The 15,613-nt window shown below is 43.7% G+C and overlaps 1 protein-coding gene across 10 annotated transcripts in view; it reads right to left on the bottom strand.

The window, feature by feature from the left end:
• dlg3 (discs, large homolog 3 (Drosophila)) overlaps positions 1-15,613 on the bottom strand; it is an 86,001-nt gene that overhangs the window by 3,840 nt on the left and 66,548 nt on the right. For 7 of the 10 annotated variants that reach the window (XM_039812850.1, XM_039812858.1, XM_039812848.1 and 4 more), the window contains 10 exons: positions 8,016-8,130; positions 5,987-6,163; positions 5,806-5,881; positions 5,110-5,209; positions 3,587-3,628; positions 3,422-3,472; positions 1,141-1,242; positions 879-1,051; positions 493-602; positions 296-387 (listed from right to left, as the gene is read on the bottom strand). In XM_039812850.1, the coding sequence (XP_039668784.1) occupies positions 296-387; positions 493-602; positions 879-1,051; positions 1,141-1,242; positions 3,422-3,472; positions 3,587-3,628; positions 5,110-5,209; positions 5,806-5,881; positions 5,987-6,163; positions 8,016-8,130 (1,038 nt within the window). Of the gene's footprint in view, positions 1-295; positions 388-492; positions 603-878; positions 1,052-1,140; positions 1,243-3,421; positions 3,473-3,586; positions 3,629-4,412; positions 4,459-5,109; positions 5,210-5,805; positions 5,882-5,986; positions 6,164-8,015; positions 8,131-14,318; positions 14,689-15,613 lie in introns of those variants that run through there. The other 3 variants (XM_039812854.1, XM_039812855.1, XM_039812857.1) reach the window with 2 other exon arrangements.

The raw sequence follows: 15,613 nt of genomic DNA on the forward strand, positions 1-15,613 counted from the left end.
ACAATTAGTCGCTCATCAGGTGGTTGATCAACAGTAAATTGGTCTGAAACTTTTCATAAATCAATTTACTGTTTGAAGTCATTTTTCAAGGCCCAAGTGCCAAACATCTGGCGCCAGCTTCTCTGTTGGGAGGTGTTACAGCTTGTCTTGTGTAATGGACAGACAACAGAATATCTTTGGGTTTTTCTTTTGTCAACCAATTAATGTAGAACAGAGACAGATTACATTTAATTAAGAAAAATAATTAGCCAAAGCCCAATTCAGAACTACAAAGCAAAAGGGCAGTGAGACCAACCTGTGAAATACTCTCCAAAGTCTTGCTCCAGCTTAACTGCCTTGTCAAAGACTTTATTGGCCTGCTCGTACGTCTGCCTCTTATTCATTTCCCTGAAAAAGACAAGTAGCTGTGGTTAGTATCACAGACTTATCACTACTATCTAAACTACAGTATGTTAAAAAAAACAAAAACAAAAAAAAACAGCTCAAACTTACATTAGGGCTTCAATGGATTTTGGTTTAATAAAGATGGCAATCGGATAAAGTTGTGCTTGCTGCAGTCGTTTTATGGCATTCCCAGACACATCCAGAATGCAGTGTTTCCCCTGTTGGCAGGTAGAGATAGGCTTTGTAAAAAAAAAAAAAAAATACTAGAAACTTCTAGATTTTTGTCACACAAGTAGGCCACATAGGATTAATCGTGGTTCTTGTAATGCTGCAAAAAGGACTACTGCAAACTAATAATTTGGTAGAACATTAAATTACGAATGTCTGCTTTCCGATTTAGCAGGAAACCTAACATTCCTCTGGTTACATTCCAAATACACCAAACCCAATGTGGTAACCCAATCGCAGAGAGAAACCCAAGCCTCGGTGCCTACCCTCTCAGCCACAGTTCTGACAGACAAGATGCTCGTCCCATAGAGGTTCTCATTGAACTGGCCAGCCTCAATGAATTTATTATCCTGAATGTCTTTCTCCATTTGTTCTCGCGATCCCACAAAGTGGTAGTCCTGGCCGTCCATCTCGTTCTCTCGCCTCGGACGAGTCGTATCTGCAGAAGGGGAATGGAACAAGTTTACTTTTATAACTGCTGCTATGTTTAGTTGCACTGTCTGGATCTGCTTGTTGCTGTAAACTCACGGGGTACACAGGAGCCAAACTTGTGGGGAAACTCAGAGATGAGGTCATCATTTACTCGGTCCTTCATGGGGCCCAGTATGATCACAGGCCTTGTGTAGTGAACTGCATTGGAGACAAAGAACTTAAGGTGAGGATACATGTAGAAATGTACAATGCACATAGTTTGACTTATGTATACGTTTTTAGTAGGGATGCACAATATATCGGCAATCACCTTGGTATCGGCAGATATTTGGCATTTATTTATATAGCGGCATCGGTCCGATGACCAAAATTGGCGACAAACACACACCCACACAGGATTTACATGCGGAAGTGGAGACGGTAACGTCTGTGGTCTGAGCGTTTTTCACGGTGAAAAATCAAGACATGCGAGTGCAGTGTGCAATGCTTGCAAGGTCGAAGTAATGCGAGGAGGACGCCGTGTAAAATCCTTAACGCCACCAATTTGATCACTCATATGAAGAACCGCCATCCAGACGTTGGCAAACAATTTCAGGAGGTGGCCGGGTTAGCTCAGTTGGCAGAGCAGGCGCACATATATAGAGGTTTACTCCTCGACGCAGCGGCCGCGGGTTCGACTCCGACCTGCGGCCCTTTGCTGCAGGTCATTCCCCCTCTCTATCCCCTTTCATGTCTTCATCTGCCCTGTGAAAATGTAGGTCTGTAATTTTTAATCATAGGTACACTTCAACTGTGAGAGACGGAATCACATTGTATGATTTTTAAATAATTAATTTGCATTTTATTGCATGACATAAGTATTTGATCACCTACCAACCAATAAGAATTCCAGCTCTCACAGACCTGTTAGTTTTTCTTTAAGAAGCCCTCCTGTACTCCACTCACTACCTGTATTAACTGCACCTGTTTGAACTCGTTACCTGTATAAAAGACACCTGTCCACACACTCAAACAGACTCCAACCTCTCCACAATGGCCAAGACCAGAGAGCTGTGTAAGGACATCAGGGATACAATTGTAGACCTGCACAAGGCTGGGATGGGCTACAGGACAACAGGCAAGCAGCTTGGTGAGAAGGCAACAACTGTTGGCGCAATTATTAGAAAACGGAAGAAGTTCAAGAGGACGGTCAATCTCCCTCGGTCTGGGGCTCTATGCAAGATCTCACCTCGTGGGGCATCAATGATCATGAGGAAGGTGAGGGATCAGCCCAGAACTACACGGCAGGACCTGGTCAATGACCTGAAGAGAGCTGGGACCACAGTCTCAAAGAAAACCATTAGTAACACACTACGCCGTCATGGATTAAAATCCTGCAGCGCACGCAAGGTCCCCCTGCTCAAGCCAGCGCATGTCCAGGCCCGTCTGAAGTTTGCCAATGACCATCGGGATGATCCAGAGGAGGAATGGGAGAAGGCCATGTGGTCTCATGAGACAAAAATAGAGCTTTTTGGTCTAAACTCCATTCGCCGTGTTTGGAGGAAAAAGAAGGATGAAGAACACCATCCCAACCGTAAAGCATGGAGGTGGAAACATCATTCTTTGGGAACAGAAGAAGGGGGACAGCACCATATTGAGGGGAGGATGGATGGGGCCATGTATCGCGAGATCTTGGCCAACAACCTCCTTCCCTCAGTAAGGAGCATTGAAGATGGCTCGTGGCTGGGTCTTCCAGCATGACAACGACCCGAAACACACAGCCAGGGCAATTAAGGAGTGGCTCCGTAAGAAGCATCTCAAGGTCCTGGAGTGGCCTAGCCAGTCTCCAGACCTGAACCCAATAGAAAATCTTTGGAGGGAGCTCAAAGTCCGTATTGCCCAGCGACAGCCCCGAAACCTGAAGGATCTGGAGAAGGTCTGTATGGAGGAGTGGGCCAAAATCCCTGCTGCAGTGTGTGCAAACCTGGTCAAGAACTACAGGAAACGTATGATCTCTGTAATTGCAAACAAAGGTTTCTGTACCAAATATAAAGTTCTGCTTTTCTGATGTATCAAATACTTATGTCATGCAATAAAATGCAAATTCAAAAAAAAAAAAAATCATACAATGTGATTTTCTGGATTTTTGTTTTAGATTCCGTCACTCACAGTTGAAGAGTACCTATGATAAAACAATTAGACTTCTACATGCTTTGTACGTGGGAAAACCTGCAAAATCGGCACTGTATCAAATACTTGTTCCCCTGTGTGTCTGTGTGTGTGTGTGTAAAAATAAATAAATAATGAGTTTAAAAAAATCAGCATATTTAATATCGGCCAAAATCCAATATTGTGCATCCCTAGTTTTTAGTCAAATGTGGAGAAGTGATTCACTCACTTTCCTGTCGAATGACTGGCTCATAGGAAAGAATTGTGTCCTCCTGTCCCTCTGTAATAGCACAAAGCAAAATCATCAGAAAGTTTACATCTTATTTAAAGAAACACAAAAGTCCTGGCTGATAAAATGCAAAGGAGAATATTCTATGGATGTCAGGTGACTCACTCGAACTGCTTTCACTGTCACTTGTGTTGGACGTCAGGCATTCTGCAAAAGCATAAGAGAGGGAGTTGCAGATCATTAACAAAAAAAACACAGAGCCACATTTAAATTCAAATAAATAATGGTTTAGGTGAAAATAATTTTCACCTGCCTCAACAGCATTAGGGAGAAAAAAAAACACTTTGTTTCTCAACATCTAGGCCATTAAAAAAAGATAAATAAAGAAGAAAGCAGAAGTCTTGTTTGATGTGGCAGCCATGCTCTCGCACTATTAGGGAAGTGGTTTTAGGTGCAAGCAATAGGAAATTAAGTGTTTCCTGTGACAATATCCCAAATGACCCCCGACTCCCTGGCCCATGTTTCCTATTGCTAGATCTGTGCCTGTGGCAGCGGATCTCATATCAGGGAAAGACAAAGAAAACATACAGGCATTACGCCATCCACAGGAGGGAGGCAGGAGCTGGCTGACTCAGGGGAACTGGAGGGAAAAAGGGTTTCCAACCAGGCATAGCAACACTCTGCTCTGGTGACAGATATATTCCAGCTCTCTATCTGACAAAACTCTGCTAAACAGTTATTGTAAAGACCCCATGAGACATTCAGAATAAGTGTAACGCTCGCTCACCATCCCTTGGGAATGCACATTTTATGTGTACTGTGAATCTGAGTTTGCGTGTTTGTGTGTGAGCCCGCACATAGGTCTGTGTGTGTGTGTCATGCTAAACTAAATGTGTGTGGTTTAGCATTCCCAGCTGGGTCTGCAGTGACAAAGCATTTTTTTTCTGAGCTCAGGGGACAGCTGCTTGACACAGTACAACCACACACTTACTCAAACTCTTTGATCCATAAAAGTCATCGCTTAACCCTGGGAAGTCCTAGATGTCCCGACAGGTGAGAGCAGAAACAAAGAGAAGAGAGCAGACAGGAAGAAGAAGAGGTTAGTGAGAGTTGGGGCAGAGAGGGAGAGAGGAGTGCTGTGTAGTGCTCGCTAGGCCCACTGACACATGGCGCTGTGCTGTACTCATTAAGCCTGAGCCCCACTTTGTTCATAGTAAGCCACGGCCTTTCAATTACACAAGTCCAATCCCATTAAAATGGGATTTTGACCTGTTAAGTGTTAAAGCTTCAGTCCAGTTAATGAGATTCTTCTTGTTGTGGGTCAGTGACTGACTGGAGAATTGATCAGGACTTATACAAGGAGTAGCATCACGGTGAAAGAAGGCCAGTGTGTTAATGCAGCCAAGCACACACACACACAACGCACGCACAGCTGGCAGCACACACTCCTCTGGAGCCCATAGACAGATGCACAGACACACCAGAGAGCCCCCCACATCTCCAGCCTGATGCCGGCTCTGCATGTGGGGCATCTCTCTGGGACAGTGAGAAAGGGATGAGAGTGGTGCATCACACAAACCATCCCTGGAGGTGAGCGAAAAGATGAAAGTTGAGAGACAGAACGGAAGCATGAAGGGGATAGGACGAAAACAACACCACCCCCCCTCGATCACACAGCTGGTACTCACGTTCAGACTCCACCAACTCCTGCACAATATTCTCCTTGCTCTTGTAAAACGGGAACTTGCGTGAGAGGTTGAAGCTTTTTTTGCGCTTTACTTTGACTGGCTGCTTGTCGATGTGTGGGTGAGAAGGGGGGGGGAGGGAGGGGGCAATGAGAGGGTGAAAACAAAAACAGAATGGGTTTCAATGAGGGTACTCAACACCCATGCAAAAAAACAAAAGAAATGCAAACAAACAATGCACATCAGATAATGAAAATGAGAAGCTGGGTGAAAATGAATGGTATATCAACGTGAAGTAAACAGGAATCGGTTTGCCAACTTAAACATGTACCATTTTCATTTAATTGAATCTGCTTGCATTATAGATGACACAGACAACATTTACAGCTGATTTATCCATCTGCAAATTACATCTGACAGATCAGCCTCTGACAAACGTGCAGACATTTTGTAAGTGCACATTTCTTAATATCACCGAGTCCACGAGCTGTGGAGGTTACAGGGCCCTCACATCTCCACGGAGCTTCGGTGTAATCTATACAGTAATATGAGCGCCTTTTGTGCTCGCTTCAGTGAGCAGGTGCTGGTCTCTTTCCCACACTCAGGGGGAAGTAGGCCATCTCCCTGGGAGCCCAGCAGCAGCTCTGAAGGCAGCCTCTCTGGCACCAGGGCAAGGAGCAGCTGGCCCTCTACACTTACCCTGTTGGACTCAATCATGCCTGTCCTGGCGTGGAACTTGACTGTTTTTAACCTGGCCCGCTCTTTCTTCTCAACTCTGAGGGGGGTTGAGGGGAGAAAGGGAAATACGTTTAGGCTGGGCATGAATGGTAGTAGTCACATTAGCTTTGTCTGGCACACTATGAATGAAGTGCGAGTGTACCTTTTCTTGCTCGGAATGACCCCAATCTGTTCGCTTTCTCCATGTGGCGTGACCAGCCTCGCCTGCCACCACTCGTCATCAGAAGCGTTTATGACATGAAGGATATCCCCATAAGAGAAGCTCAGGCCTTGGCTGGGCAGGCAGCTGTCCCTCGTTCGATCATAGTCAAACAAAGCTCTGCAAAATCAAAGGCTTGGGTTACACTCCTTCCTTCCTTTTATCTTGAATTTGTGTGTAGAGATTCCACATGCACCAAGATCAAATTACTCCATACGTGGCACAAAATGGCAGCTATGAATTTCCTGTATTACATTATTTGTTGCTTATTCAATTATTTTACATTGCTTGCATGTGGGCTGTGCCTTTACTATTATTAACAATGTGTGGAAATAAAGGACAATGTAACACCTGGTGAAAGTCATCTTGTGTTGGTGTAACCATACAAACATAAGGTGGAAAGCAATGTCACATCTTATTTCTGACAACACGCAATTTAAAGCATGCTGTTCATGTGCTTCCACTTGACATTTCTAACTGCCGTTACATAGCTACATACTTTCCACTACAGACGTTCACTGTTTATTGTTCTTCTGAGTGCGTCACCATCTTGTCAGACAGGTAAACCCAGTAATTTCTAGAAATAGTATTAACATGCTTTACAGGTTTTAGCTTTATTTGACCTACAAACCTAGATCTACAGGTCATATACCATGGTCCAGTGGACAGATATGTTGTGGACAGATATGTTGTGCCCCCCCCCACCAGTTAAAGATTTTGGCTGAAGTATTCCTGCCAACTGAAACTGCAGCTGGCAATATGTAAACAGTGCTACTGAAACTGTCATGGTGCAATCTAAGCTTAACTGCCTGTGCGCTTAACAGGAAAACAAGGGCACTTTTAACACAGGTTGATGAGTGATAGTCAAATTCCTAACCTTAACCATGTTATAGCACCTTGGCACACTTAAGAGTTTCGAAGAGTATGTGAGCACACGTGACGCTGTTTTAATTTTATTTCTAAGAACACGTTAGAGGCCCAACGCCTCCACATTCCTGAGGCTGGGCTGGGAGGACATGGTGGCTCTTGCATCACCTGGCTAGCTAGACAGCTTTTCCAACATAACTGTGGGCTTTATCACCCGCACACAAGCAGTCTAGGCTCTACATGCTTCATAGGAGCCTGCCTAGAAGAAAGGCGTGAGTCAGACTGGTTAACACTCCTCTCTCTACAGCGGGCGTCTGATGAGATAACACCTATATACTCTTGATAGATCAGTGTAAGGTCCATTGCTGTTGAACTTGGGCTAAATAAATCTAGTAATGTAAATATTAGGCTTAGATTGAGAGAAGCGCATTAGTGCTTCAGTAGAAATATGGCGAAGCCCTTGAACCATGGAGTTACATCACACAGTCCTTTCACCTTGAGCCCTGTGAGTCCTGCTTTTATGTGAGCAGAAGGATGCCACCTGTTTTAATTCCTAAATGAGCCTCCATCCAGTTTGGCAACCGTCCCAAAGTGTCATAACACAGGTCCCTCCGACAAGCCCCACTGTAAATCTACATTACACAAAGTAGAGTCAATGTCATATGTGGCATTAAAACAACAACAACAGGGGATGCCTGTCCATCAACTTTATGATGGTGATGAATTTTATCAACCCAATGCCTTAGATTAAATGTCACCCTACAAATAGCTTAGTGTGACGAATCGTGTTTTATCTTATGATCTATGCTATATACGTCATGCTGCTGTACTCGGACAGTGTGGCTGCTTTTTGACTGCGTGCTTTTAAGGCTTTATTCTCCCCCACAGGCAGGTAGAGGTTTATTAGGCAAGAGTGACTATTTTGACTACGGATCTTAGAATATCATGTTGTGAGTGCAAGCAGGACTCTGTGTGTGTGTGTGTGTGTGTGTGTGTGTGTGTGTGTGTGTGTGTGTGTGTGTGTGTGTGTGTGTGTGTGTGTGTGTGTGTGTGTGTGTGTGTGTGTGTGTGTGTGTGTGTGTGTGTGTGTTCGTTCCATCTTTACCTGACATAGAGGGAGCGTTTCTCACTGGTGCGCAGGGAGCCTGATCCTGAGCTCATGCTGCTGTTCATCATCTGCTCCCTCAGGTCGTGGATCTTGGACTCAAAGCGACTATACTCTGCATTGGAGGGAACAAACCAAACAAGCAGTGTCAAAAATAGGTCCTCGAGCATACATACTGCCAGCTTGGGCTTTAACAGTTGATACACCCAAGGTTAAGGTGGTATCAAACATGTTGAATAAAGAGGCCAAAAGAGAGTTGGACCCTGCTCTCTTGTTTCACTGGTAAACCTTTGGAGACCTCTGTGTCTCAGTTGGCACTGCAGTGAGCCGGAGCGAAGAGAGGAAAGGTTCAGCGAATCCTTAGGCTGATTAATGACCCTAGGAACAGATGGTTTATCACAGATCTGCCTAACACATCCAGTAATGTCTCATGTCAGGTAATTAATTACACAGATTAATTAAGTTCAACATGGGCTCTTTAGTGTGGTTAAAAAAAAAAAAAAGGGAAGGCCTCCAACAATTTCAAATGCATGACCATTTTTCATAGGTGTGTAAATCCAGTTGCTGCTCTGGAGCACAGGGATGATATATGAATCCGCCTGGACCTCCTCGTTAAGAATGCTCTCATTAGCCCGCTGTGCACAGCGAGCTCTGTGCCCAGGCTGCTGGAACAAGCTATGCCACCGCAGCACACAGCACACGGCTAGATAAACAGACCGGCAGATGCAGCTAGAAAAACAAGTAGGCTAGGTTGCTCACGTGATCACACAAAGGAGCTGTTGGGACCACACAAAGAAGCAGCCGTGTGAGCAACCAATTTTTGTCTTCTATCTAAATGTTAAAATAGTCTTTGCACTGCTGATGAAAAGAAAGTAATCGCAGTTAGTAGAATTAGGTTGCACAGCTGCGCTAAGGAATTTAGCTGTATGCAATAAACAAGAATTTCATTGTTAATGGCATGCAATAACGTACACTTTAGCTTCAATGACACAACATATCTAGGTCTTGATCATAATTAGCCTATAAAAAGAACCAGCGCGAGAGAGTATTGTCCACATTTATTCCACACGTCTCTTTTGCTGCCATGCCTTCATGGCTCGACTCCTACCTTACAGCTTAATCATCCATAGCTGGTAACACTTCCTGTAACGTGAACAACAAGAGATCAAAGTCCAGAGTCTGTCCAGCAAGCCTACAAGTAGCCGTAAAAAAAAAAAAAAACCTGCCTCCAAATATTATTTAACAGAAGTTAGTTCAAGCTCCCGGAAAATTCTGGGCAGGTGAAAAAACAAGCTTCAGGTCGCTGAACTCTAACCTTCTGCCGAAACCTAAAGGGGATTCAAAGCAAACACACATCCCGCCCCGGGCATGGTGCCAGCTCTCCACCCTGGTCTCTGCTAAAAGGGTTAACAATACAACAGGGTGTCACTGCAAGGTGAGGTAACCAGACACCGTCTGACTGCCTGTAACCAAGAGCAACGTCCTAGCACTCAGAACAGGGACGGCACATTCGGAAACAAACAGCCATTCAGACTAGTCCACTTGGCGCTCAGGCACAGGAGACAGAGAGAATGGCGATGCTCTGCTTCACAATAACACCAACCTGAAAGGCTGGCTGAGAGCTGTGCCGGTGAGATAGTACTAGGAGTAGCACAGGTGGAAGGGCTAAATGCTTTGCTTGTTCACATTCCTAACGTCCCAATGATTCATCTAAACACTGTGGACATTCAAGAGGAGCAGGAGGAGCACTGAACTACCATCAGCTTTAGGTCTCTGTTGGGAAGATAGGTTGGGAATCATAAGCTAAACCATAAATTGCTGCCGCGCCTTGTTGACGATGTCAGCATAGAGCAATTTCGTCAACACAATCATCCATGAACAGCATATCACTTTATTAGTGTAACGGAGTAGGGAAAGACAATATAATACATCTCTGATCAACTTACAGCACTTACTTTCTTTACAATAAAGTACTTTCAGTTTCCATTCATTTTAAAGTCAGAGGATGAGGAAGTTTAACCTGTTAGACAGAAAAGGTAGGATACTCTCAGTACTACTGTTATACTGGAGAATGAGTATCACAACAGTGCCACAGGAGAACGATACATTATACTGAAACCTAAGTTCTGTATCAACTGCTGGTTCCCCATTATATACTGAGCACCTGGAGTAACAGTATTGGAAATACATCTTACAGAAGTGTGCCTGGATTGTGAGGAAATCAGATCAGGAAACTAATACAAATCAATATAACAAGCAGCGTCAGTTAAATTACATGTAATGTAATGTAAAATCAAAGTCACAGTTGTGACAGCAACATTCAGTCCTCAGATCACTCACAAGTAGGGATGCAAATGTAAGCAATTCCTTAATAATTCTGGCAACGTTAATGAATTGTGATTGATTGATGACTGATGTCACTAAAAATAGGGGGCCACCGTGGCTCAACTTAAGGAGCTGCCCATGAACCGCATTGTCCATCTGGCCTGGGACCTTTGCTGCATGTCATTCCTTTCCTCATCTCTTTCCCCCTTCATTTCCTGTCAGATATCCAATTAAAAATAAAAGTTTAAAAAAACAAAAAGGGTATTTTTACTTCATGGAAGTTGACAAGGTTTATTATCTACAGCTACCTCTACTATATCCCAAGTAAACTGGGTGCCTCGGAAATTAAATAACACCTGTGAATTATTAAAAAAAGAAAATAGAAATTAAAAATGAAAATGTCGGCGGTTAATTAATAAATTCTGCACAACTCGCCTTTTATATTTGATAGAATATGTTTTGGATGGACATGCAGGGCACCAAATCTTAACTTATTCTTGTATCAACGATTGGGGCTGAAACCTACAGCAGCAAATGCTTATTAGGGGTGGAACGGTACATGTATTCGTATTGAACCGAAACGGTACGGGCATCTCAGTTCTGTACATGAATTTACACAGAGAATACACGGTATAAAAAGAAATAAAACTTGCATTGCAAATTAATTAAATGTAATGTGGAACTACTGTTAGATACGAGTTTCTTTAGGGACACCTAATCTGTAGCCACGAAGCTCCCGAGCACCTCCGACATGTCGCCGGTCCAGTGAGCAATGCTGCCAACTTAGCGACTTTGTAGCTAGATTTAGCGACTTTTCAGACCCCCTTAGCTTTTCAAAAAAGCGACTAGCGACAAATCTGATCAGATTTGCCTAAGACGTCATCTAGTGACTTTTAGCGACTTTTGGAGCTGGTGCTAGTGACTTTCAATGGAAAAGAGTTTTAGATACAGCCTTTAGATACAAATAGGGCCAAAAAAAAAAAAAAGATCACTGAAGCAATCGGAATTTACGTCCTCTTCAATGCGCCTGTATTCACTCGTAGAGGAACCTGGCTTCAAGTATTTGCTGTATGTACTCGAACCTCGTTACAACATGTCATCCCGTCCACACATGAGGCAAACTGTCCCTTCCATATGTATGAGCAGCCCGCAAGCACTCACCTAGCTGAGAAGCTACAGGAGGTCGTGGCAGAGTGAAAACTAGAAAGGTATGCCTGTCGCAATTAATACCAAGAATACTTTATCTTTTGTGGGGGAAGGTTTCACCTAATTAGAATTTTGTTTTGTTATTATTCTATGTAATTTGCACTTCCATAAATAAGAGATGCTGTATTTTCAGTTTTATAGCAATTGTCTTATTTTGTTTACAAGTTACAGCTTACTTTACACACTTCAGGCTGTTGCAGCTAGCTCAGGGGAGAGACTGTATGACACTAGGTGGTATAGCCTGAGACATGCACGATAAAAAAATAAAAATTGCCTTCTGCATTTTTGTTTTGCTTTTCCCTCCATTGTACCAAACTCGTATCGAACCGTGACTTCTGTGTACCGTTCCACCCCTAATGCTTATATAAAGTAGAAATAGGCTAAATTATCTGATGACACACCAAGTGTTACTGACTTTTATAAGAGCATAATCATAGCTACCTGGTTAAGAATGATTCATATTTGCCATGTCTATTAATAAATTTTTGACTAATCTAACTCTTTACAGTGATTAACCCAACATCAATTATTCATTAACAGTACATCACTACTCACCAGCACACCAATGAAATGCTGTGAAAACGGGAGTCCACAATTATTAACAATTAAACTCTTAACTCCCTTAAAAGCACTTAATACACAAGAGCTAGCCTATATTTTTAGGAGTGACCCACAGGAAGAAAAGACAGCTAATAGAAACTGGGTCTATTCTGTATCTCTCACTCCCACTGCGTGTCCTCATTAGTCGTACAGCTTTTTTTATTTTATTTTTTTTGGGGGGGGGGGGACGGTCGCTTCTCTTTTGATCCAGTTATGCAACACAGCAGGCATGTACTTGTAATGTGAGAGTGTGTTATGTTCTCAGGGATAGTCGAGCCAGTGCCGACACACACACCCTAACCAATAATATACTGCAGGAGGAACATGTAGACCCTGGCTTCACTATTTCTACAAACTTCTGTCATGCGCATTGGTGGGAGTTTGCTGAGGGGCCATTGAGTTTAACATTTCCTCCACAGCTCTCCTCCCATTTCCTACATGCAAAGATTTTTGTGTAATTACACTCCTTGACAGTGGGGCAAGGCAGCATGTGGATCTACACCCCTCACTTCCATTCCTTCCAGCTGAATGCGAGAAGACTTGGTGATGCTCCAATTAGCCACTGAGAGTTGGGCTCCTTAACCTTCTGCAGCTTGTGAGCTCTGTTGGGGCTTCTTGTAGTTGTCAGTCCTGGCCTTCCATCAGAGGTCTGTGGACACTCAGGCCCCGGCATCTTGAGAATACTCTCCAGGCAATTTGCCCTGCATAAACCAGCATTCACCCCCCACTTCCTCCCCCTGACTGACTGACTGTACATCTCACTAGGGGGTTCCTCCTGCTCCAAACTCAAACGAACGACATGTCGCACACTACTTTAGTATGCCAACAAAATTACTGGCGACAGATCGCAGGTCACCAGCGGGGATGCAGGAAGTCAATCATTTGCCAGCGCTCGGCTCGTGTGTTTTCAGTAGTTAAGCATTGTATACAAAACAGATAGGTGTCCTTCACTGGGTTACAAAGGGGGCGCAGAGCTGACGGCATGATTTGATATGGAAAACAAAGGTTCCCTTCAACTAACCACATCATTATTGAAGATGCTGCCTGATTGGCCTGTGAGACAACATGAACTCACATGGACAAAAATGAAGCATTACAATCAGTATTTTGTAGCAGAAAGAAAACCTCTGTCAGTTTTGATCTCAGCCTGTGTCTTTTAGCTTAGCCCCATGCCAAATGACTGAGCTTGTCCCACCTCCATTCCAATGACCTAGGAGAGTTATTGGACATTAAAGGCGTGTGTTTTATTGAGAGTGAAAGAGAGGAATATGGAGTGAGAGCATGCTACAACGTATGCCCCTTCACATTCCTGTCATAGTCCAACCTGAGAACTCAGCCTTGATCTAATGCTCACAATATCCTCCCCATTGTTGTTATAGCGTTACTGCAGCATGCTCAAGTACACATGCAAAGAATTACAAAAACACTGAGAAAAATGCAGCTGCCAAAGTAGCTGTAATGCACAGCCAATCTACAATGTACTATTACAAAGAAAGAGCGGTGCCATTTTGTGAAGGCTAGCCAACACATAAATTATGCTTTAGTCAGCATGAAATTGGACTTGTGGTCAGAGAGTCCAAAGTCTGGTGTGACATACAGATGTAATGTAAATGTGAAGAGGTGAGCTCACATGTGAGGTCACCGTTTAAAACCACTACCATCAAGCTGACAAACAGGTGTTTACCTGTGTCCCCACAATGGTTTAGGTTACATAAGAGTAAAGCAACTGTTTAAAGCACCTTAATAAATTATTCTGCATATAAATTACAACATAACGCTACTTCAACTGGCCACAAGTGAGAAAAAAAAAACAAGTCATAAAACTAACAGGTAATGGCAGGAATTCCCCATAGAAGTGGTTGTATTTAAGTACAGTAGGGGTGAGGCTATATCGCATATCTCCCGCGGTAACGTTTTCATTTCAAGGTTTATTAAAAGATTTTGAAGCCCGTGTTGCCACAGCTCTTGCTTTTAGCTAGTGTCTCAGACATAAGCGGGCCGTACACTCACTTTGTATAACGTTACAGGAGTAAAAACTACAGGTTTCAGCTAGGAAGAGCAACAAACTAACGTCAAACTCGGTACAGTAGCAGTAAAAATAAACCTGTTACCTCAGACAATTTGTTCCTGTTTCAAAGTGTCAATATTTCTGATGTTTGTTCCTTTTCTCACCTCAATCAAGTGAAACTGTGGCTTTTATTTCGCCGGTTTCTACATCAAGTCATTCGGGAGTTCATGCGGCTTCTGCTGCTGCTGCTGTTGTAGTCGAGCCCATCCCCCATCCGCACAGGCTGGTAGACAGATAAAAGTTGGAACTTGTTTTCCGTTTTCCACTGTCAGTTTAAATTCTCTTTTAAACTTTCCTCTGGTGTCGTAGCTCGCGATATCCGCTTAGTGTCCTCTTTCCATCGCTGTCCGGGTTTGTGTCCACGAACAGCGGGCTCGGAGTTTGAACAGGAAGAACAACAGCGGCTCGTTTGCCCGCCTTGCAGTTGGCTCAACACTTGAGCCTGCTAACACCAGGGCCGCCCCTGAACCTGAATACTTCCTCCTACAGCAGGAGCGCTGGCCTCATTTACAGCCAGAGCTAATCGCGCATGCCTCCATCGCCAAACCAGGTGGATCTGATGTTTCATAGCAACGTTAAAGGGGTATTCCTGTGATATAGTGCTGTACTTTCTTAAAGGTCCCATGACATGCTGCTCTTTGGAGGCTTTTATATAGGCCTTAGTGGTCCCCTAATACTGTATCGGAAGTCTCTTTCCCGAAATTCAGCCTTGGTGCAGAATTACAGCCACTAGAGCCAGTCCCACAATGAGCTTTCCTTAGTATGTGCCATTTCTGTGTCTGGAGCTTTAAATGCTATTGAGGAGGAGAGAGGGGGGCAAGGTGGAGGGTGGGGGTGTGGCCTTGACCAACCATGCTTCCCTTGTTTGCAAGTCATGATGTCTCTCTCTTTCTCATGGGTGGGCCAAATGCTCTGGGTGGGCAAAGCAGAGAAAAGGGAGGTAACCTTGCTCCTTATGACAACATAAGGGGGAGATTCCAGATCTACCCATCTGAGTTTACTTTTTCTCAAAGGTGGAGCAGGATACCCAGGGCTCAGTTTACATCTATCGCCATTTCTAGCCACTGGGGGACCATAGGCAGGCTGGGGGAACTCATATTTATGTGGAAAGACCTCATCAAGTGGTGGTTTTAAAAAAGAAAAGAAAAATCAGGGTAAATGGCTTAAATCAAAGCAGCAGAAGCCGAGATATCCTGACTTTTATTGCCTAGTGTAAGCGTCAAAAATACTGGATCCTACGTTTCTCACAATGCAATTTGACAGTGCCTTTCCCATAGAAACAGAATGAGTTATATAAAACATCCATTAGTAGCAGTCATTTGCTAGTTCAAAACCAAGTTTTAATTCATTTTAGTTTATATTGTGCTCACATTATAATAAAATTGTGTTTAATACAATA

The sequence above is a fragment of the Perca fluviatilis genome, chromosome 10, assembly GCF_010015445.1.
Source record: "Perca fluviatilis chromosome 10, GENO_Pfluv_1.0, whole genome shotgun sequence".
NCBI classification, from domain to species: domain Eukaryota; kingdom Metazoa; phylum Chordata; class Actinopteri; order Perciformes; family Percidae; genus Perca; species Perca fluviatilis.